The sequence below is a fragment of the Coregonus clupeaformis genome, chromosome 18 (assembly GCF_020615455.1).
Source record: "Coregonus clupeaformis isolate EN_2021a chromosome 18, ASM2061545v1, whole genome shotgun sequence".
Taxonomy (NCBI): Eukaryota; Metazoa; Chordata; class Actinopteri; order Salmoniformes; family Salmonidae; genus Coregonus; species Coregonus clupeaformis.
Genome location: NC_059209.1, coordinates 56,913,470 through 56,936,950, shown reverse-complemented (window position 1 = coordinate 56,936,950; position 23,481 = coordinate 56,913,470). Strand labels below are relative to the sequence as shown.

The window sequence follows — 23,481 nt, the reverse complement described above, 5'->3', positions numbered from 1 at the left end:
ACATGTCAAGCCAAGCAATGGGATGAAGAGGGAACTAAATGATCATGAACATGAAAAGAATGGAGGGAAACAGACTGACTGTTCATTGCTGTTTTACTTCACCCTCTCACAGAGCTCAATAGGCATGCATGCGTTGCACTCTTCAAAATGAGGAAGTATGCTTCATTATCAATACAAGAGGGGTAAAACCATGCTCACATTAGAAATACAGTATTAAGGTAAAGGGCAAATGAACATTCCTAAAAGAAATTAGAACATCAAATGTCATAGCAGAAACCTGACTCATCAGGACCATATCAGGGACAGTGAGGGGAAAGGAAAGGAATCACTGTGATATTCATTCACTCATGGATTTCCTGGAGCAAACAAACCAAATATTTTAATAGAACAATTCAGTGAACATTTCTGTTAAATGATGTTTTAATGATACAATACTAATGTTTGGTTTAGATGACAGCAGTTTCATCACTGTGCAATGGAGTGATACCAACAAGACACCAGTCCACTTACACATCCAATGGTTTTCCTTCTTACTGTACTGTAAACAATCAGTCATGCAAAATCAACAGAGTGAACAGGGGGAGGCTATACACCCTGGGAGGAGGGCCAGGGAGGAGCAGAGGAAGGGTGAAAATAAGGGATGGGTGAGGGAAGGAAGGAAGGAAGGAAGGAAGGAAGGAAGGAAGGAAGGAAGGAAGGAAGGAAGGAAGGAAGGAAGGAAGGAAGGAAGGAAGGAAGGAAGGAAGGAAGGAAGGAAGGAAGGAAGGAAGGAAGGAAGGAAGGAAGGAAGGAAGGAAGGGGTCTCAAAGGGAGGCCTGGAATTGAGGCTGCCTGTCAGTCCAGTGTAAAATTCACACACAAGCTTTAGACTACCATTTACCTCTAATATCAATTAGGGTTCTTAACACTGTCTTTTCTGTCATTTGCAAGGTTTATTTATGTTGTTCTAGAGAGAAGCTGGGCCACATACCATTATGATGCCTTATCTTGTGCCGAGCTACACTGCCATGATAGTAAACATCCTCCTTGCCAGGTGAGAGGTTCCCCTCACTGTTACTCTCCATCATGGTGATCTCTACAGAAGACACCAATCAGATCACAGTGTTACTGTCAGGGGGGGGGGGGGTCAGGGGTCATGGGGATCAGGTGGTGGGATAAGGAAACAGGTTGTACTCTGGAGTTCTTCAATGTAAAACAGCAATGCTTTGCACTGTGTGAGACATAGGGAAGGGTTAAAGTGGGTGAGCCCTCTAGTCTCACAGCATATGAAGTCTATAGACCTACAACCACACATCTCTTCACTTTTTCTGTTAGAAGCCCCAAGTACACAGTAGAAGCCCCTCCACCCTAACTGCTTATGCCAAGTCAAAAACACCATAAAGAGGTATGAAGATGGTCAGAACTACAGTACAGGTGTAGGGGCACACCACTACAGAGAACTACATGGTTGTTTAAGGTCATGTGTCTATGAGAGAGATGTTCAGCTCAGCTCACATGGGTAAGGCAACACATGGGATAAATAAATACACAACACCAGTCCCTGCAGAGGAGGACGGGGCATCTCGTCATGTGGTGACCGCACTAACCAATGGAAGGAACCATCATGGGCCGTCGCTGTGGGGGATTGCCACCGTGGACCGGCCTCCTCCCTTTTTGGTCCAGCCGGTCGCCATGGGAGCATCCATGGGAGGGGGAGTCACCTATAATCTTTAGAGGGAGAGAAAATACAGCCTAGGTTAAAATAAACTTCCTTTTTACACTGCCTCCCTCACAGAACAAATCAGCCATTCAAAAGGATTGCAAAACCATAAGTGCAAATGATGTAACTTCCATTTGTCCTTAAGGAGGCAAAATAAGAGTAATAAATAAACCCATAAAATAAAGAGAACAAACAAATCAATAAACCATCAACAAAACCAAAGTAAATCAACCCCAGACACCACAACAGGATCAGATGTTTAGCTAAAGACCATTTGTTTTTTTTGTTCTGCACATGTCAGCTCCTTGATGAGAAGAGGGAGTGAGCGAGTACAGGAAAGAGAATAGAATGGAGAAAGGCATGGTTAGCTGAGCACAACCAGAATGGCTTCAGCTTGGGGCCCAAACCAGAGAGAGAGAGAGAGACTGAAGCCCAAAGGCTTCTCATCCAGTTAGTCATACAGGATATATGGGACAGAGATGGGGGGAGGGGGATCGAGCAACAAGCTGACCACTGCTGTGTGTAGTATGGGAGTAGGAGAGGACATTCTGCTAAAAAATGTAGGGGAAAACATGAAGAGGGGAGAGTTCATTGTCTGCCAAGCACTAACATGATGCAGATGGACTGATGGCTAAATCAGCTAAAGGCTATGAGAGACTACCCTCGATGTAGTCCCACTAGGAAAGGCTTGATCTGTCATAGGACTCCAGCCTTTACGAGCAATGAGAGCCAGGACATGCTGGAATAGAGATCCCCTGTGGAAGGCGGAGCAATCAGGGTAAAGTCAGAGGTGGGATAGGATGGGCAAGATGTCTGTCAGAGCTGCATATCAACCCCATTGGCTGGTTGAGAGAGGAGGGCGGAGCAGAATAGGGATAGCGCATCCCCATGCAAACTATTATGGTTGAACTGCCATTTTGTTGTTAAATGAATATTTCTCCTCAGAGACATCAGACACAAAAACGTTTTGAAATGGCCTTTAGGTAATCAAAAAAGCTTCACTTAAAAACTCACTGGACGTTCTAAGAACGAACAAACTACACACATGAAAAACTACAAATAAGAATCACCATGAACATATACTAATAACTTGCCAGAATACTGCACAAAACAAAAATAAATCAATGTAAATGTGTGAGACCCATAGAGAGAAAAAACACCAATAAAAAAGGTATGGTTTAACTGCTTGCTGATGGAATGTACAGCAAATAAGAGTCGGAGTCACACACACCAGCGGCTGGTCCGAGACCCTGTTGAGCCTGTTCACATAGCTGGCCCTAAGGTCCCTGTGATAGCCCTCGCTCAGGGCGCCGTCCCTGGGGTAGTGTCTGGGGCTTTGCCCTGGCTCCCTCTCCCGCTCCCGGGCTGGCCCGTAGTGCACCTCCCTGTTCCTCAGGTCAGACAGGTGGCCTGTCTTAGGGCTGTCACAGTAGTCCTCATCCATGCTGCACTGCCGTGTCAGCTGCTTCTTCCTCCCTGCAGCCAGGGCCCTTCGTTCTACCGGCCCCTCACAGTGGATGTAGCGGACATGGCCCCTTATAGGGCTGCCGTGGGGGTAACCCCTGTACCCCAAAGAGCCCTCCTCCTCGCTGCCACAGTCCAGGCCACTGTCAGGACTCTTGGTGAGCCGGTGCAGGCGGCGCTCCTCGAAAGCGTAGCCATAGCGGGGAGAGGAGTGCTGACGCTGCAGCAGGCGGCGGTGGTTCTTGCTGGGTGAGATGTGGTTGTGCTGATGGGGGTCCTGCTGGTAGATACGGGGAACCCTGCGATGCATGCGGGGTGTACCAGGCCTGCCTCCGTCTTCAAAGCGCAGGCGCTGATGATGATGACCCATCCCGTCCACTCCGTCAGGCTCGTCCTCCGCCACCTCAGGGATGCTGTGGAGCCGTTTACGACGTAGGGACTTCTGTCTCACCACCTCCCTCTGTAGGTCCCAGCAGTCCCTCTCCTCCCCCAGGTCCTGACGCCTGTAATACTTCTGTACGACCAGAACGTGCCAGCCACAGAGCGGAGCGCAGAGTTGATTGGTTTGGTTTGGCATTTGAATTAAGAGTTTTGTTTAAATTTCAGGAGGTTCATTTAGTTTTTGAAGGTGTTAGAACAGGCAGGAAACAACACAGTGTGTGAATAAAAAATTAAATGGGGAAAAAAGACAAAATAAGAACAGAATTAGTTATTTGTGGCAGAATGGACAGACAGTAAGGCATGCAGTGTCATTCCGTGAGCTGGGGGAAATGGCATGCTCTGAACGGGAATCTGTGGGAGGAACCAAAGGGAGTGATAGAGTCACACTGGGGATGGGTCTGGGAGAGGATTTCGTTAGCCAGGACAGATTAGTAAAGGGTTCAAAAAATCTGCCATATGAGAAATTCTCACAGATAAATGAAACAGGTGACAAACTCACGAAACATATAAGTGAATTAACTAATTTAAAAAAGCCTTAAAACATATTGCACCAAGCACAGCCTGGGCTTGTGAATAAGAAATACAGTGGGGGAAAAAAGTATTTAGTCAGCCACCAATTGTGCAAGTTCTCCCACTTAAAAAGATGAGAGAGGCCTGTAATTTTCATCATAGGTACACGTCAACTATGACAGACAAATTGAGGAAAAAAATTCCAGAAAATCACATTGTAGGATTTTTTATGAATTTATTTGCAAATTATGGTGGAAAATAAGTATTTGGTCACCTACAAACAAGGAAGATTTCTGGCTCTCACAGACCTGTAACTTCTTCTTTAAGAGGCTCCTCTGTCCTCCACTCGTTACCTGTATTAATGGCACCTGTTTGAACTTGTTATCAGTATAAAAGACACCTGTCCACAACCTCAAACAGTCACACTCCAAACTCCACTATGGCCAAGACCAAAGAGCTGTCAAAGGACACCAGAAACAAAATTGTAGACCTGCACCAGGCTGGGAAGACTGAATCTGCAATAGGTAAGCAGCTTGGTTTGAAGAAATCAACTGTGGGAGCAATTATTAGGAAATGGAAGACATACAAGACCACTGATAATCTCCCTCGATCTGGGGCTCCACGCAAGATCTCACCCCGTGGGGTCAAAATGATCACAAGAACGGTGAGCAAAAAATCCCAGAACCACACGGGGGGGACCTAGTGAATGACCTGCAGAGAGCTGGGACCAAAGTAACAAAGCCTACCATCAGTAACACACTATGCCGCCAGGGACTCAAATCCTGCAGTGGCAGACGTGTCCCCCTGCTTAAGCCAGTACATGTCCAGGCCCGTCTGAAGTTTGCTAGAGTGCATTTGGATGATCCAGAAGAGGATTGGGAGAATGTCATATGGTCAGATGAAGCCAAAATATAACTTTTTGGTAAAAACTCAACTCGTCGTGTTTGGAGGACAAAGAATGCTGAGTTGCATCCAAAGAACACCATACCTACTGTGAAGCATGGGGGTGGAAACATCATGCTTTGGGGCTGTTTTTCTGCAAAGGGACCAGGACGACTGATCCGTGTAAAGGAAAGAATGAATGGGGCCATGTATCGTGAGATTTTGAGTGAAAACCTCCTTCCATCAGAAAGGGCATTGAAGATGAAACGTGGCTGGGTCTTTCAGCATGACAATGATCCCAAACACACCGCCCGGGCAACGAAGGAGTGGCTTCGTAAGAAGCATTTCAAGGTCCTGGAGTGGCCTAGCCGGTCTCCAGATCTCAACCCCATAGAAAATCTTTGGAGGGAGTTGAAAGTCCGTGTTGCCCAGCGACAGCCCCAAAACATCACTGCTCTAGAGGAGATCTGCATGGAGGAAAGGGCCAAAATACCAGCAACAGTGTGTGAAAACCTTGTGAAGACTTACAGAAAACGTTTGACCTGTGTCATTGCCAACAAAGGGTATATAACAAAGTATTGAGAAACTTTTGTTATTGACCAAATACTTATTTTCCACCATCATTTGCAAAAAAATTCATAAAATCCTACAATGTGATTTTCTGGATTTTTTTTCCTCATTTTGTCTGTCATAGTTGACGTGTACCTATGATGAAAATTACAGGCCTCTCTCATCTTTTTAAGTGGGAGAACTTGCACAATTGGTGGCTGACTAAATACTTTTTTCCCCCACTGTATATATACTAACTAAGAGGAATATGGCAGCAAACTGAGCAAAGCACTTGCATAAGCAAAATAAGAAATTTTAAAGGTATCTCAGTCTGTTCTACATTTTCAGACATTATCTGTTCTTATGACAGATTTAGATTTTCCAATAATGACTATCTACTAAATGTGCTTGCTTCTGTTTTTTGACCCTTATTGCATGCACTACTGCACAGAACACTCTACTCCATTTCAAGAACATAATACAAAGACATGAATACATACAGGACATGCATTTGTTGCACAGACATGAGATATACTGATTGATGACATGATGAGGTACTGTCATATGAAACATAGGCAGATTCAGTATCGGCATATTAATAATAGACCTAAAAAGACTGTTCTGTTGAGTACTGTACAATATACAGGGTTGGATTCATTCACTGTAAGGCATCATATCTGGCTGACTCTTATCAACTGAAAGTCTACTCACAGCTGAAATACAAACATGTTTCTTTGGAAGCGTCTTGGAAGCCTTTCATACATCGACACTCCCAATGAATACAGTTTAACACTTTACTTCGTATTTATGATCAACGCAGTAAAAATAGCCTGTTTCACTACTAATAATGTCACTCAGTAGATCTTGTTACACAATGACTATTGGCTACACATCCACGTGTCCCTTCAACATACTCAATGGAGACAGGTCCACACATCCACAAAGGTAACCATCATCTACACATCACCAAAAAAAACTAACACAAAAGGTAGAACATGAGACGAACACAACCAAAAGTGAATTCTTCCATTTAAGTAGCCTAAACTCACTTAAATGAGATTCCCCTATGAATTCGATGTACCATGACCCTTCTAGCTGATGGTACAGTACATTTTATAAGGTAAATGTTTGGCCACTGACATATTCCGTTACAACACAGAGTATTAACAGAGTATTCATGAACAATAATAATTACAAAATATGGACATTCTTAAACTGTATATTAAAATGCAATACATATTGAGACAAAACAACATTCCATGTTTCTATCAATACCAAGATCAGTAAGACAACACATAGTGTGTTCACCTCTCTTCATACAGTACATGCTGGGTGTGTATTACAGCCATTCAGATGGGTAAGTTAAGCCTTGGATGATAAAGCTGATGTGGTGTGCTGTTCAGCTTAGACAAGGCTGGAGCGCTCAGCAGGCAAAGCCACAGCGGGCGTACATGTAGAGCCTGACAGTGAGATAGGGCAGTCTGGGCCACGGTAGATGGGATGACCCTCCCTTTCACCCCAACCTCCCTCTGTACCCTCCTCTCCTCCCCGGGTCAGACCACCACTAGATGGGGTATATGTGTGTGTGCTGTACCTTGAGAGTGTTGTGAGAGTTGATGCTGCGTCGACGGCCCTCCTCCAGCTGCATCTCAGAATACAGATCCTCCTCGTCCTCCTCCATGATGTCAGACAGGTCTGAGCCGCGGCTGCTCTCTGTCTGGTACTCTTCACTGTGGCTGTAGTGGTGCTGGGAAATAGGGGGGACGACCAGCTGGAACATGGAGCCACAGGTTAAAGTAACAACTTGTTTAAAAACGTATAAAGTCTTTATAAATGTTTCTTTGTCCACATCACTCTAACTCTACACTGAGAATAGAATAGAATGCATTTTTGCCAGGAGGAATGTCTCCAGAGTGATGATGGGGACAGAAACAAACTACCCACTGGGCACACAACGTTGTTTCCACATCATTCTAATGAAATTACGTTAAACCAATGTGGAATACACGTTGAATTGACGTCTGTGCCCAGTGGGTGTGTTATTCTGTATTTAACATGCGACAGGGTTGTTGTTTTGTATTACCCGTACATGTCTCCCTAGTTCAGAGCCTCTGAGGAACTCGTCCACAGAGGCCCCTCTCCTCCTGGTGTGGGGAGAGTCATAACCATCCTCCTCCTCATCAGAGTTCACGCTCCGCTCACTGAAGATGTTCCTCTTCTCAATCTGACAAAGGAAAACAGCGACAATAAAACCTTACATATAGCTGCAGATCAGAGGAGGCTGGTGGGAGGAGCTATAGGAGGACGGGCTCATTGTAATGGCTGGAATGGGATAAATAGAACGTATCAAACACATCAAACATATGGAAACCAATTGTTTGACTCCGTTCCATTTATTCCATTCCAGCCATTACAATGAGCCTGTCCTCCTATAGTTCCTCCCACCAGCCTCCTCTGCTGCAGATGCATCACAATGATACGTGATATTAGTTCTCTATAGTGTTGAATCAGTAGTACCATGTGGTGTTGAGAGTTTCGAAGGCACTTGGCACACAAATCAAGCTCTGTTTGCGCTGTACATCATCATGCCATAGGTCAATCTGAATTATAAACTGGGTGGTTCAAACCCTGAATGCTGATTGGCTGACAGCCATGGTATTTCAGACCGTATACCACGGGTATGACAAAACATGTATTTTTACTGCTCTAATTACGTTGGTAACCAGTTTACAATAGCAATGAGGCACCTCGGGGTTTGTGGTATATGGCCAATATACCACGCGTTGCGTCGTGCCTAAGAACAGCCCTTAGCCGTTGTATATTGGCCATATACCACACCCCCTTGGGCCTTATTGCTTAAGTATACTGTATTTATAGTGGCTCTGTGGCTGCTTACCCGGTTACTCTCAGCGAACACTCTCTGTGCAGCTTCCCTGGCCATGGCCTTGGCGATGGTGTTGGGGATGGGGGCTCCCTGAGGCTGGGGCAGGATCCTCTGAGGAGAGGGCGAACGGCGCCCCTGGAAGTGGGGCGGCTCCAGACTGTGTCCACACATGGGAGGAGGGAGGGGCGAGAGGGAGCGTTCCCAGGGCGGGCCAGGCCGCAGGCCTGCCTGATGCTCTTTGGTTTCTGACTCTCTGGCACTTACTAGTTTGGGCTTAGACATGGGGTAAGGCTGGTGTTGGGGCTGGGGGTGAGGGGCTGGGAGGTGCAGAGGCTGACCATGAGGCAGGGTGTGGGGCTGGGATCGAGGGTGGACCTGAGGTTGGGGGTGTGACAGGGGGTAGGTCTGGGGGTAGGGCGGGTGTGTTTGTGTGTGTGGCGGATGGTGCTGGGGCTGGGGCATAGGATGGGGGTGTGCAGGGGGGCGGTGGTGGGGTGAGTGATGGGGAGGCCCCAGGATATTGTGCGGTATGGTGGCCACGGGGGAGTCCTGAGACTCTCCTTGTGCTGATAACGTCCTGACAATGACCTCCCTGGCCTCCAGACACTGGATCCTGTTCAGCTCCACTGTCACATAGTCTGCCGTAGGGTACATCACCTCCGCTATCTGGACACACACAGGACAGGGACAACACACACACACCTCTTCAATACACATATCTTATGTAATAAACACAATATATTATTTCAGAATTTCAGGCAAAATAGAGCCTGGTTAACATCTGTTTGTAAACCACTGCATTACAAAAGCCCTGCAGAAACCATAGACTGAACATCACTGTTTCATCACCACTCTCCAGCAGATGGCGGTAGAGTGTTACATACAAATCACAGCACTGAAGGTTAGCTGTTACAATACTCACTCCCTTTTACAGCACTGAACATGAGGTTCTGCATAATACATCATTCAAACGCACCTTTTGTCCCTTTGTGCACACAGCATAGCCAATCACGCTGGCTCCATTGGAGGTTCCAGTGGGGGTGAGGAGGGGGGGCTTCCATCGTACCTGCAGCACCCCAGGTTTCTGGCCCAACTGGACCTGCACCTCCTGGGGAGGGAAGGGAGGACCTAGGAGGGACAGCATAAACACAGAAGTGTAAGAATTTAACACAATACACTATAACACTTAAAAAACAATACAATATCAGCTGAGCTGTCTGTATATTCCATCAAAGGAGAATAATGTATTGACCTGATTCCATACAATGCCATGTTTCAATGCCATGTTTCATTTGATTATTTATGCAATAAAACATGTGTGTAATGAGGCAATTAGGAAACAATATGATGTGTATTGTATTATATGTACAGGTAATTTCCTAAATAAGGGAAACACTTGAGTAAATGAAGGATAAAAAGTACAGTATATTGAAAGCAGGTTGAAAGCAGGTGCTTCCACACAGGTGTGGTTCCTGAGTTAATAAAGCAATTAACATCCCATCATGCTTAGAGTCATGTATAAAAATATGTCCTGTTGAAAAACAAATGATAGTCCCACTAAGCGCAAACCAGATGGGATGGCGTATCGCTGCAATATGCAGTGGTAGCCATGCTGGTTAAGTGTGCCTTGAATTCTAAATAAATCACTGACAGTGTCACCAGCAAAGCACCCCCACACCATCACACCTCCTCCTCCATGCTTCATGGTGGGAACCACACATGCGGAGATCATCCATTCACCTACTCTGCGTCTCACAAAAGGACAGATTTCCACCGGTCTTGTTTCTTGGCCCAAGCAAGTCTCTTCTTCTTCTTATTGGTGTCCTTTAGTAGTGGTTTCTTTGCAGCAATTCGACCATGAAGGCCTGATTCACGCAGTCTCCTCTGAACAGTTGATGTTGAGATGTGTCTGTTACTTGAACTCTGAAGCATTTATTTGGGCTGCAATTTCTGAGGCTGGTACCTCTAATTAACATATCCTCTGCAGCAGAGGTAACTCTGGGTCTTCCTTTAATGTGGCGGTCCTCATGAGAGCCAGTTTCATCATAGCGCTTGATTGTTTTTGCGACAGCACTTGAAGAAACTTTAAAAGTTCTTGAAATGTTCCGTATTGACTGACCTTCATGTCTTAAAGTTATGATGGACTGTCGTTTCTCTTTGCTTATTTGAGCTGTTCTTGCCATAATATGGACCTGGTCTTTTACCAAATAGGGATATCTTCTGTATACCACCCCTACCTTGTCACAACACAACTAATTGGCTCAAACGCATTAAGAAGGAAAGATATTCTGCAAATTAACTTTTAACAAGGCACACCTGTTAATTGAAATGCATTCCAGGTGACTACCTCATGAAGCTGGTTGATAGAATGCCAAAAGCTGTCATCAAGGCAAAGGGTGGCTACTTTGAATAAATATATTTTTATTTTTTTAACACTTTTTTGGTTACTACATGATACCATTTGTGTTATTTCATCGTTTTGATGTCTTCACTATTATTCTACAATGTAGAAAATAGTAAAAATCAAGAAAAACCCTGGAATGAGTAGGTGTGTCCAAACTTTTGACTGTACTGTATGTATGTATTTTACTTTTATTTATTTTTTGTATGTATGTATGTATGTATGTATGTATGTATGTATGTATGTATGTATGTATGTATGTATGTATGTATGTATGTGTGTGTCTCAGTCACCAGCTCTCAACCCAAATGAACACTTCTGGGAAACATTGGAGCGGCGCCTCAGAGCGTTTTTCACCACCAACAACAAAAAAACAAATAATGGAATTTCTCATTGAAGAATGGTGTCTTAACCCTCCAATAGAGTTCCAGACACTTATAGAATCTATGCCAAAGCGCATTGAAGCTGTTCTGGCAGCTCATGGTGGCCCAACACCCTATTAAGATACTTTGGGTTGGTGTTTCCTTTATTTTGGCAGTTACCTGTATATACAGTATGTATGTATGTATGCATGTATGTACAGTGCATTCAGAAACTATTCAGACCCCTTGACTTTTTACACATTTTGTTACGTTACAGCCTTATTCTAAAATGGATTAAATAAATAAAAAATCCCCCCATCAATCTACACACAATACCCCATTATAACAAAGCGAAAACAGGTTCAGACATTTTTGCAAATGTATTAAAAATAAAAAACATAAGTATTCAGACCCTTTGATATGAGACTCGAAATTGAGCTCAGTTGCATCCTGTTTCCATTGATCATCCTTGAGATGTTTCTACAACTTGATTGGAGTCAACCTGTGGTCAATTCAATTGATTGGACATGACTTGGAAAGGCACACACCTGTCTATATAGGGTCCCACAGTTGACAGTGCATGTCAAAGCAAAAACCAAGCCATGAGGTCGAAGGAATTGTCCGTAGAGCTCCGAGACAGGATTGTGTCGAGGCACAGATCTGGGGAAGGGTACCAAAACATTTCTGCAGCATTGAAGGTCCCCAAGAACACAGTGGCCTCCATCATTCTTAAATGGAAGAAGTTTGGAACCACCAAGACTCTTCCTAGAGCTGGCCACCTGGCCAAACTGAGCAATCGGGGGAGAAGGGCCTTGGTCAGGGAGGTGACCAAGAACCCAATGGTCACTCTGACAGTGCTCCAGAGTTCCTCTTTGGGGATGGGAGAACCTTCCAAAAGGACAACCATCTCTGCAGCACTCCACCTATCAGGCCTTTATGGTACAGTGGCCAGACGGAAGCCACTCCTCAGTAAAAGGCACATGACAGCCTGCTTGGAGTTTGCCAAAAAACACCTAAAGGACTCGCAGACCCTGAGAAACAAGATTCCCTGGACTGATGAAACCAAGATTGAACTCTTTGGCCAGAAGGCCAAGCATCACGTCTGGGGGAAACCTGGCACCATCCCTACGGTGAAGCATGGTGGTGGCAGCATCTTGCTATATTTTTCAGCGGCAGACAGTGAGTGACTAGTCAGGATCAAAGGAAAGATGAACAGAGCAAAGTACAGAGAGATCCTTGATGAAAACCTGCTCCAGAGCGCTCAAGACCTCAGACTGGGGCGAAGGTTCACCTTCCAACAGGACAACGACCGTAAGCACACAGCCAAGACAATGCAGGAGTAGCTTCGGGACAAGTCTCTGAATATCCTTGAGTGGCCCAGCCAGAGCCCGGACTTGAATTTGCAAAACATTTTAAAAACCTGTTTTCACTTTGACATTTGTATTTGTATTTATTATGGATCCCCATTAGTTGCCAAGGCAGCAGCTACTCTTCCTGGTGTCCAGCAAAATTAAGGCAGTTCATACAATTTTAAAAACATGACAATACATTCACAGATTTCACACCACCACTACCACATATCTACACTACAAAATCCATGTGTACGTGTGTGTATAGTGCGCATGTTATCGTGTGTGTGTATGCATGGGGTATTGTGTGTAGATTGATGAGAAAAAAACAACAATTTAAATCAATTTTAGAATAAGGCTGTAACGTAACAAAAAGGTTAAAAAAATCCAGGAGTCTGAATACTTTTATGAATGCACTGTATGTATGTCTATTGGTGTAATATCATGCTGTCAGTATTTCTGCAAACATACACTACATGGCTCGTCAAACATCTCATTCCAAAATCAAGGGCATTAATATGGAGTTGGTCCCCCTTTGCTTCTATAACATCCTCCACTCTTCTGGGAAGGCTTTCCTCTAGATGTTGGAACATTGCTGCGGGGACTTGCTTCCATTCAGCCACAAGAGCATTAGTGAGGTCGTGCACTGATGTTGGGAGAATAGGCCTGGCTCGCAGTCGGCGTTCCAATTCATCCCAAAGGTGTTTGATGGGGTTGAGGTCAGGGCTCTGTGCAGTCAAGTCAAGTTCTTCCACACCAATCTCGACAAACCATTTCTGTATGGACCTCGCTTTGTGCACGGGGGCATTGTCATGCTGAAACAGGAAAGGGCCTTCCCCAAACTGTTGCCACAAAGTTGGAAGCACAGAATAATCTAGAATGTCATTTTATGCTGTAGCGTTAAGATTTCCCTTCACAGAAACTAAGGGGCCTAGCCAGAACCATGAAAAACAGCCACAGACCATTATTCCTCCTCCACCAAACTTTACAGTTGGCACTATGCATTCGGGCAGGTAGCGTTCTCCTGGCATCCGCCAAACCCAGATTCGTCAGTCGGACTGCCAGATGGTGACGCGTGATTCATCACTCCAGAGAACGCGTTTCCAGTGCTCCAGAGTCCAATGGCAGCAAGCTTTATACCACTCCAGCCGACGCTTGGCATTGCGCATGGTGATCTTAGGCTTGTGTGCGGCTGATCGGCCATGGAAACCCATTTCATGAAGCTATTGACGAACAGTTATTGTGCTGACGTTGCTTCCAGAGGCAGTTTGGAACTCGGTATTGAGTGTTGCAACCGCTACACGCTTCAGCACCCTGCGGTCCCATTCTGTGAGCTTTTGTGGTCTACCACTTCGTGGCTGAGCCGTTGTTGCTTCTAGACGTTTCCACTTCACAATAACATCACTTACAGTTGACCGGGGCAGCTCTAGCAGTGCATACATTTTACGAACTGACTTGTTGGAAAGGTGGCATCTTATGAAGGTACCACGTTGAAAGTTACTGAGCGCTTCAGTATGGGCCATTCTACTGCCAATATTTGTCTATGGAGATTGCATGGCTGTGTGCTCGATTGTATACACCTGTCAGCAACGGGTGTGGCTGAAATGGCCGAATCCACTAATTTGAAGGGTTGTCCACATACTTTTGGCCATGTAGTGTATTCCTCAGAGCACCCAGTGACAGTCAGGTTGGTTTTCACAGTCCGTCTACCTCTGCTGCCTCTGCTGTGTGCTAACCAACATGCTGTGCTGAGCTGCCAGTGCCCGGCAGACACACACGCACACGCATGCACACACGCGCAGTCTTACAGAGGCAGTCAGCTGTCCATTCAGCACTATTTATTGCAGAGCAGAGCAGTGAAGAGCAGAGCAGAGAAGTGAAAGGCAGAGCAGTGAAGGGCAGAGCAGTGAAGGGCAGAGTAGAGCAGAGCAGAGCAGAGCAGTGAAAAACAGAGCAGTGAAGAGCAGAGCAGTGACGGGCAGAGTAGAGCAGAGCAGAGCAGTGAAGGGCAGAGCAGAGCAGTGAAGAACAGAGCAGTGAAGAGCAGAGAAAATCAGTGAAGTGCAGAGCAGTGAAGTGCAGAGCAGAGCAGTGAAGAGCAGAGCAGAGCACCATCTGATAATGTGCATCAATACATCTTAATCACATCTCTCCACTAGATGAGTGTCAGCAGATATACCTACCTTGTATACCCCTTTCTGAAGAGGAGGACTCAGCAGTAGACATTCTGAGCATTCAGCTGTTTTAGTCATTAAACTATGACTATTATAAAGCATGAATGTCGGTGAGAGCTCAAATGTGCATTTAAATCCTGTCAGTGTAACCCATCCATCTATGTACACTCATGCAGAGAAAAACAACTAAGATGAATAACCCTTGCATGAACCCTTGTATGACATTTAGGTTGCATGATACATCAAGTTATTTCTAACCATCTCCGTTCTCTGGATAAGCAGTGGTCCTGGTTGGAACTCAACATGTGGCATGCATTATCCTCAAAGGAGGGACGGTGGCATCAAAGACATCAATGAGAGAGGACTGGAATACCTTATGACACGGCAGAGGGCACAAAGTAGATCATGTAACTGGTGACTTTATCCTCAGGAACAAGATAAATGCCATGTACAAAACCAACCTCCCTCTAGACACTAGTGTTAAAGGCTGATGCTGAGACAGTCTGCTCCAGGTGCCTCTCTGAGTTCAATGAGTTTAAAAACAGACCATGTGATGAGCTCACACCCAGTCACACTGTGGACAACAGACATTATTACCTCAGTGATTCTAACATGTTCCAAGCTCCAGTATTAAATAGGAAATTACTGAACATAAAGACGAAGGAGGGACGGTGGCATCAAAAACATCAATGGAGAGAGGACTGGAATACGTTATGACACGGCAGAGGGCACAAAGTGGATCATGTAACTGGTGACTTTATCCTCAGGAACAAGATACATTCTCAAATGTTGTCTTTATCTTATCAAGCGCCACCATCACATTGTGAGGTCAAGGCCCACTGTGTTCCCGGCAATAAGCCCCCCCTGTTCCCTTCACACACACACAGCTCCTAGTACAGCTGTCCCTCCTGTCCTGTCCCCTCCCTCACACCTCATCCTCCTCTTCCTGACCAACTCCCTTCCACTAGAGTCAAGCAGTCACTCACACACAGCAGGGCTAGTCAGTACATTCAGCTCAGCTCAATTAATTTCAGTTTTGCAAAAATGTACAGTTGGAGTTAGCAAGCTTGTTCTTTAGACACACATTGATTTTCCTTTTTAGTGGGACTGATTACTGATGTCCAGACAACATAGGGAAATCATTGATCTCTCTCTCTCTCTCTCTCTCTCTCTCTCTCTCTCTCTCTCTCTCTCTCTCTCTCTCTCTCTCTCTCTCTCTCTCTCTCTCTCTCATATCCTTTTTTCTTCTATGCATGATTAAGGTTATTATTTCTATTTTCTTGTAGAATTAAGTATATTGTTTTTCGTGTCGAAATTACGCTGATTTTGGTGGGGATGGCAGCCCGAATGGGGACGCCGTCCCTGTCACTTCGGCACGGCTTTAGGTGTGTTACTGAAGCTACTGTCACGGTGGAGGAGGTTCTGGTCGCCGTAGGAGAGAAAGTAGGATATGAGAATGTTGCTTATGCGTCACGGATGAATAAAGCGGTGGTGGTATTTCTTAAAGAAGAGCGCCTTGTTGATCGTATGGTTGAGCATGGCGTACTTCTTAAAGGAATGTTTATTCAAGTTACGCCGCTTTTTTCTCCGTCAACAAGGGTAACGATATCAAATGTACCGCCGTTTATTGGAGCGCGAGTTATTGCGCTTTGGGAAGTTTGCAAGTTCAATTAAGGTTGTCCCATTGGGTTGCAAACACCCGGAGTTGAAACAGGTTATGTCGTTTCGGCGACAGGTGTTTATGTTTTTGGACTCACCAGAGCAGACTTTGGAGTTAGCGTTTAAAGTCAAGTATGACAATAGACTGTATATGGCTTATGCTAGTACGGGTAGTCAACAGTGTTGAGTGTGGGGATGTTGGTCATAAGCGACATGCTTGCCCGAAAAGGGAGAAGGCAGAGGGAGGGGCGCAGGTGGTCCTCATAATGCCTGGGCCCACTGATGTAGGGAGAGGTGGGCTGACAGCGGTAGAGCAGCCACAAGCATCTGTTGCTGAGGAACAAGTTGTCCGTGTTGAGGGCACAGAGATGCAACTTGTACCAGAGGGAAATGTTATGCAGCAGAAAAATATTGTTGTAGAAGGTAAGGATGGATCTGAAGGGCCATTTCCTCAGACTGGTGAGGAGGTGCCCAGTACGAGTGCAGGGGTACAGGAGGGGGTTCATGTGGAGCTAATCTCCCAGGTAGTGGAGGAGATGCCCACTACAAGTAATGGGTTACAGGAGAGGGTTCATGTGGGAGCTAATCTCCCAGGTAGTGGAGGAGATGCCCACTATGAGTGCTGAGGTACAGGGGGGTTCATGTGGAGCTAGGTTCCCAGGTAGTGGAGGAGATGCCCACTACGAGTAATGGGGTTCAGGTGGGGCTAGTCTCCCAGGTAGTGGAGGAGATGCCCACTACAAGTAATGGGGTTCAGGTGGGGCTAGTCTCCCAGGTAGTGGATGAGATGCCTGGTACGAGTGATGGGGTGCAAGTGGGGAGAGTTGAAAGGGATGTGGTAGAAGAGTCAGTGGTCTGTGGCCTCAGTTGAGGAGGATCAGGAGAAGGATATGGATATCGCTCTTGATACGATATCAGCTGGTGAGGACTCAATTTACGATCTAGAGGAGGTAAATGGGTTTCTTGATCAGACTTTTGGGAAATCTGTCAAATTGGCAGATTATTTTGATGTTGATAAATTTGTGAGGTCAGCTGTGATGTTACAGAAGACGGTGGGGTTAGACCAGTTGAGTGAGAAGAAGCGGTTTCGCTTGAGGAAATGTGTTACTGCTGTTGCAGCAGCAAAAGGTGGTGGGAAACGTGGTCAGGTTAAGAGAACATTTAAATAATGATGATGATTATGCCTCATAGGGTGTTCTATTCTCTTTGTCTGGTTTCTCTGTGGTTTCTTCTGCTTTTCCTTTTTATTTTCTATATGGAGGTACTAAGGGTAGGTTCTCTCAATATTAATGGGGGAAGGGACAGGAATAAGAGGGCTTGGGTATTAGAAGTAATAAAACAGAAAAGGCTTAATGTAGTTTTCCTACAAGAGACACAGTGATGAAAATTAGGTTGACTGGGGTATGTGGTGGGAGGGGCAGCATATACTCAGTCATGGTACTAATTTCAGTGCTGGGGTGGCAATCTTGTTTTCTTCAGGCTTAGGGGTGACTGTGGTATCTACAACAGAGATTGTCAAGGGTCGGGTTTTATTGGTCAAGGTGGATGTTATGTTTTAATTTTTTTATTTTATTTTTTATGTTTATGCTCCTAATGAGGGTACAGAGCGTATTGTTGGTTTTGATAAAATAAAGGAAACCTTAAGACAGTGTGACCAAGAAGGGTGTATGGTTTTAGGGGGGGACTGGAACTGTACAGTGGATTTTACTGTTGATCGCACCGCTGAAGAACCTCATCTGCGGTCAGCCACTTGCCTGTCTGGTCTGTTAACTGAGTTTGAGCTTTCTGATGTGTGGAGAGTAAGGAATGCAAAAGTTAGGCAGTACACATGGCTGAAAGTTAATGAAGGTCATGTCAGTGCAGCAAGGTTAGACAGGTTGTATGTATCTGAGCAATACTGTAGTAGGTTTGGAAGGTGTGACATTACTCCTGTGGGTTTCTCTGATCACCATATTGTCACTGTTGATATTCACTTGTCCTGTCCACGAAGGTCATCATCTTTTTGGTATTTTAATGTTAAATTGTTACATGATGTCATGTTTTGGGAAAGGTTTTTGTTGTTTTGGGAGAAATGGAGGGTTACAAAAGGGAATATTGAGTCCATGAGACAATGGTGGGAGGTTGGGAAGGCCCAAATACGATTATTTTGTCAACAGTATACTGCTCTGTCTCGAATTGAAGTTAAAGAGACTATCAGGGCCCTTGAACAGGACATAAAATCTATTGAATTGAAGTTGCTCACCCCGGACTAGTCATGAACTTACAGGACAAGAAACATGAACTGAGGTCGTTTCTGCATGAAAGAGTGAAGGGTGCCTTGATTAGGTCTCGTTTCGCTTCCCTCAAGGATATGGATGCTCCTAGTGCTTTTTTTTTAACCTAGGACAGTCGACATTGCAACGTAAACAGATGGTCTGCCTTCGTCTCCCTGATGGGAAGGTGACCACGGATGACAGTGAAATGCGTCAACATGCCGTGGATTTCTATTCTGTCCTCTATAAGGTGGAGGATCGTGACTCTCTGTGTACTGAACAGTTGTTACACGGTCTTCCTCAATTGGGACCTGAGCAAAGAGTCGCATTGGACTCTGACATTACACTGCAAGAGCTGTCCACAGCAGTTATGCAGCTCTCAACAGGCCGAGCCCCTGGCATTGATGGTTTACCATCTGAGTTTTATAAGCACTTTTGGGGGTCTATTGGGGAGGATTTTTATGAAGTGGTGTGTGAATCTTTTCATGAGGGCTCTCTTCCTGTATCTTGTCAACGTGCGGTACTTTCACTGTTGCCAAAAAAGGGGGGATTTGGCTCTCATAAAAAAATTGGAGACCTGTTGCTTTGCTGTGTGCAGAATATACAATTGTTTCTAAATGTCTCTCAAACAGGTTGAAAGAGAATCTGGGATTGTTGGTCCACAAGGACCAGTCCTACTGTGTACCTGATCGCTCTATTGTTGACAACTTGTTTCTAATAAGAGATGTTTTAGACATTTGTAAACTGTCTGATGTAAATGTGGGTTTACTTTTTTTGGATCAGGAGAAGGCTTTTGATCGTGTGGACCACCAGTACTTGTTTAAAACAATGAAAGCCTTTGGGTTTGGGGATGTTTTTTTGTCTTGGATGAATTTACTGTATGCTGGGGCCTCGTGTATGGTGAAGGTGGGGGGTGGTTTGAGTTGCTCCATCCCTGTCCAAAGGGGCATCAGGCAGGGATGCCCAATTTCAGGGCAGTTATATAGTCTGGCGATTGAACCAATGCTTTGTTTTTTAAGAGCGAGGCTTACTGGTTTCTCTGTGCCAGGGGTTATGAAGGGTCCCACGATAGCACTGTCTGCGTATGCAGATGACGTGACAGTTTTTATTACAGGGGGTGAGGATGTTAAGGTTCTCTCAAATGCTTTAAAGGTGTATGAGGGGGCCTCCTCAGCTAGAGTCAATTGGGGAAAGAGTGAAGCGCTGTGGGCAGGCCAGCTTCAGATGGGGTCCACTCCACGGTTACCAGGGGGGCTTCAGTGGGGCAGAGATGGGATGAAGACTTTGGGGTTTTTTCTAGGCTCCGATGTCTTTCAGAAAAAGAACTGGGAGGGTGTAGTGGAGAAAGTGTGTGCCAGAATGTCAAGATGGAAATGGGTGCTGCCCCAGCTGTCTTATAGGGGAAGGGTACTGGTAGCTAATAATCTTGCTGCCTCTACCCTGTGGCACAGACTAATGATTTTGCAGCCACCAAAGGGTCTGATACAAGAGCTTCAGAGGACCCTTGTCAATTTCTTCTGGTCTAGACAACATTGGATTAAAGCTTCAGCCCTGTACTTGCCACTGCACGAGGGTGGGCAAGGCCTGGTGGACATTTCTTCCAGGATCATGGCATTCCGGCTTCAAGCAGCACAGAGACTGTTGTACAGTGACGGTTCTAGCTGGGTTGACACAGCCTACACATTGATGAGGAGAGCGGGCTGTTTGGGCTTAGACAAGCACCTTTTCCTCTTAAAGCTGGAGGGGGGTGAGTTGCCTGGCCTGACTCCATTTTATGAGTCTGTTATGCAGGCTTGGAGAGTTCTGGTCAAGTCCCGTAAGGCCTGCACGCCACCAGGGATGTGGCTTTTTGAAGAGCCTCTTTTTCATAACACTGCCATCCAGTCCCGTGTTCTGGGTTCAGCTAGCCTACGTTCATGCCTGTTAGGTGTGGGGTGTACTAAGCTGGGTCATCTGATGCGGAACAGGAATAGGTCGTTGGAGGAGCTGGGAGAAAGAGCGGGGATCCGATCGTCTCGCCTACTGAGGAAGGTCGTTGCTGAGGTCTGTGACTCCTTGCCAGTACTTCATCTGCAGTATGTGACTGACACTTCCAATTCTGATCGGTGGAAGGAGGGTCTGGATTATGTGTTCCCTGCACTGATTGTTAGTGCTGCGGCGGGGGCATTCGAGGAGGACGTGGGGATGCTGCTTTCCTTTGATACCCCGGAGCTGGGGGAGTTCAAGGAGGTGGGAAAGAAGGCCATGTACAGAATATGTGTAAAGGTGTCCCATGCCTCTTCCCTGGAAGGGGTAAAATCGACGAGGTGGGCGGGTGTGCTTGGTCCAGGTGCCTCCCCAAAAGGCTGTTGGCGATCATTATACAAACTGCCTATTGATAAGATGACAGCTGACCTCCAGTGGAGGATAATACATGGAGCCATTGCCACCAACATGCATCTGGTACACCTGGATCCTACTGTTGGGGAGGAGTGTCCATTCTGTGCTGAGTCTGAAACTCTGGCACATCTGTTTTTACAGTGTCCCAGGTTGGTCGGGATGATTGACCTGATCACTAATTGGTTCTCAACGTTGGGAGAGGTTTTCTCTTCTCAACTGTATATATTTGGGCCAAAGTACAGGTTTAGCCAAAAAGGTGTAGTTGTGTTGCTTAATTTTGTGTTAGGGGCAGCAAAATTAGCGATATGGAAGACCCGAAAGAACAGTATTCGGGGACAGGGGTCTGTGGATGTGGTGGGAATGCTGGAGGGAATGTTGGCAGCGAGAATAAGGGTTGAGTTTGTCTATTATAAACTTGTCAACAATATTGATCTTTTTATGAGTATATGGGGTATTCAGAGGATGTTGTGTTTAGTTACTGTGGAGGAGGAATTGGAGTTGTGTTTTTAATTGATGTGTAACTACGGTTTTGTATGAGTATTTATTGTGTGGTGGGCTCCCAGACCCAATAAAGTTTATTTAAATCTCTCTCTCTCTCTCTCTCTCTCTCTCTCTCTCTCTCTCTCTCACACACACACACACACACACACACACACACAGCAGCAGGAGGGGGGGTCCCATAGAGCTACAGAACACACACTATTTACACCCATTAGGCATCTAGAGTTTCCCTCCGGAATTGGTTTTCTCTCTTGTCCTCTGATGATATGCAGCCTTCTTCAGCAAATGCTTCCTGGACGTCTATTCATCACATTTTTTTTTTCTCCATCTTTAGCGTGTGCATCTCTTATTAAAGCCAGCGCATACAAATCCATGAGGGCAATCAAAACAAATGACAGAAATATGAAAGCGAGCCTTTTGATGTCTGTCAGGTACAAGGTTTTAAATATAATGGGCTCAAAGCTTGTCAGAGCAAAAGTAAATAGATTGCTGTGTTTACCCTACATTTCCAGGTGCTTTCCAGACAGAAATGGTTTTGAGAGCAGGAGAACTCAGTGAGAGTATACGGCTGTGCAGGCTGGATATACAAAAGGCAGCAGAAGCAGCAGGAACTAACTACACTTGCACTGCATCCTCAATACCCCATGAAGAGACAAACAATCAGGCCAGTTATGCTGAATACATCTATTTTGGAGACCTGAAAGCAGACCAATCCATCAACACACCTATCCATTACACACCAAGCAATTCTTTCAACTTTGTGAAATGTCACCTGATGACTAAGTTTGGGTTTTAATGATGGGGGAGAGGGAGAGATAGTAGGAGGGCTGACCTGCAGGCTGGGTGCAGAAGTCCACAGAGATCTCCCTCTTTTCTCTGTGCTCCAAAGGCAGCTGCCAAGGCATCTGGTGTGTCCGCGCCACAGCCTTCACCTTGTAAACAGTCATGGGCTTCAGTTGGAAGAACTGGTACTTGTAGGCCCCTGCCTTCACCATGTCATACTCAGCCTCGTTCAGGAAGATGGTGTGGCTGTAGTTGCTGTTGCTAGGCTGCCAGGAGAGCTCAGCAGAGGTCTGTGTGATGTTGTCCACCCTCAGGTAGTAAGGAGCCACCACCACGTCCCTCCCCACCAGCAGAGTGCAGCGTAGCTCGTCAGACGGGCCCCGCTCCGTGATGCTCTGCACCGAGATGCGGTAGGTGTTGGTGTCCAGGTTGAGCTTTTCAATGAGCGACTTTGTCCTGCCCCCAAAGGGCACGCTCATCCTCACCTCCTTGTCCACCAGGACGTTGTAGCCACTGATGGAGCCCCAGCCGGGCGGCACCACCGGAGGGTCCCAGCACACGATCACACTCTTGGCCAGCTGTTTGATCAGATTGATGCGGCGAGGGTAAGGCACGATGTTTTCACCAATCTCGTCAATGCTGACATCCAGGGTCCCCGTCCCATTGCTGCAGGAACCCATGGAGCCCAGAAAGTCCATGCCCAGGCTGCTGCTGCCCAGGCTAGTCAGAGTGCTGCTCAGACTGGAACCCAGGCCAGTGGAACCGTGACTGGAACCCAGACTGGAACCCATGTGGCTGCCCAGAGTGGACCCATGAGTTGAACCCATGTTGCTGCCCAGAGTGGAACAGTGAGTGGAACCCAAAGTGGAACTGAGGTTACTCCCCAGGTTTCTCTCCAGGTTTCTCTCCATATTTCTCTCTAGGCTGGTCTCCGGGTCCAGCTTACTGTCAGACAGCAGGCTGCTGATGCTGCTCAGGCCCATGCTCCCCCGCCCTGTGGAGCCCAGGCTGCTGTGGTTACTACTGAGGTAGCCTGACTCTTTGGCCCCGTCCCTGTGCTGAGCAGAAGGCATCTCCTCATCCTTAACAAAGTCCACAAAGTTGGAAGGGACGAGGCCCTGCTGTCCATCCAGCAGCTCTCCTGAGGAACAGAGAGAGTATTAACAACAACACTCACTGTGAAGAGCAGTAA

General features: G+C 46.1%; 1 protein-coding gene across 1 annotated transcript in view; it reads right to left on the bottom strand.

Moving 5' to 3' along the window:
• The window catches only part of LOC121551002 (RIMS-binding protein 2-like), a 46,131-nt gene that overhangs the window by 7,873 nt on the left and 14,777 nt on the right, over positions 1–23,481 (bottom strand). Inside the window, exons 9-15 of the mRNA XM_041863497.2 lie at positions 22,339–23,430; positions 9,406–9,557; positions 8,907–9,095; positions 8,442–8,732; positions 7,629–7,769; positions 7,140–7,316; positions 1,587–1,707 (exon numbers count right to left, since the gene is read on the bottom strand). Coding sequence (XP_041719431.2) covers positions 1,587–1,707; positions 7,140–7,316; positions 7,629–7,769; positions 8,442–8,732; positions 8,907–9,095; positions 9,406–9,557; positions 22,339–23,430 — 2,163 coding nt within the window. The remainder of the gene's footprint in view (positions 1–1,586; positions 1,708–7,139; positions 7,317–7,628; positions 7,770–8,441; positions 8,733–8,906; positions 9,096–9,405; positions 9,558–22,338; positions 23,431–23,481) is intronic.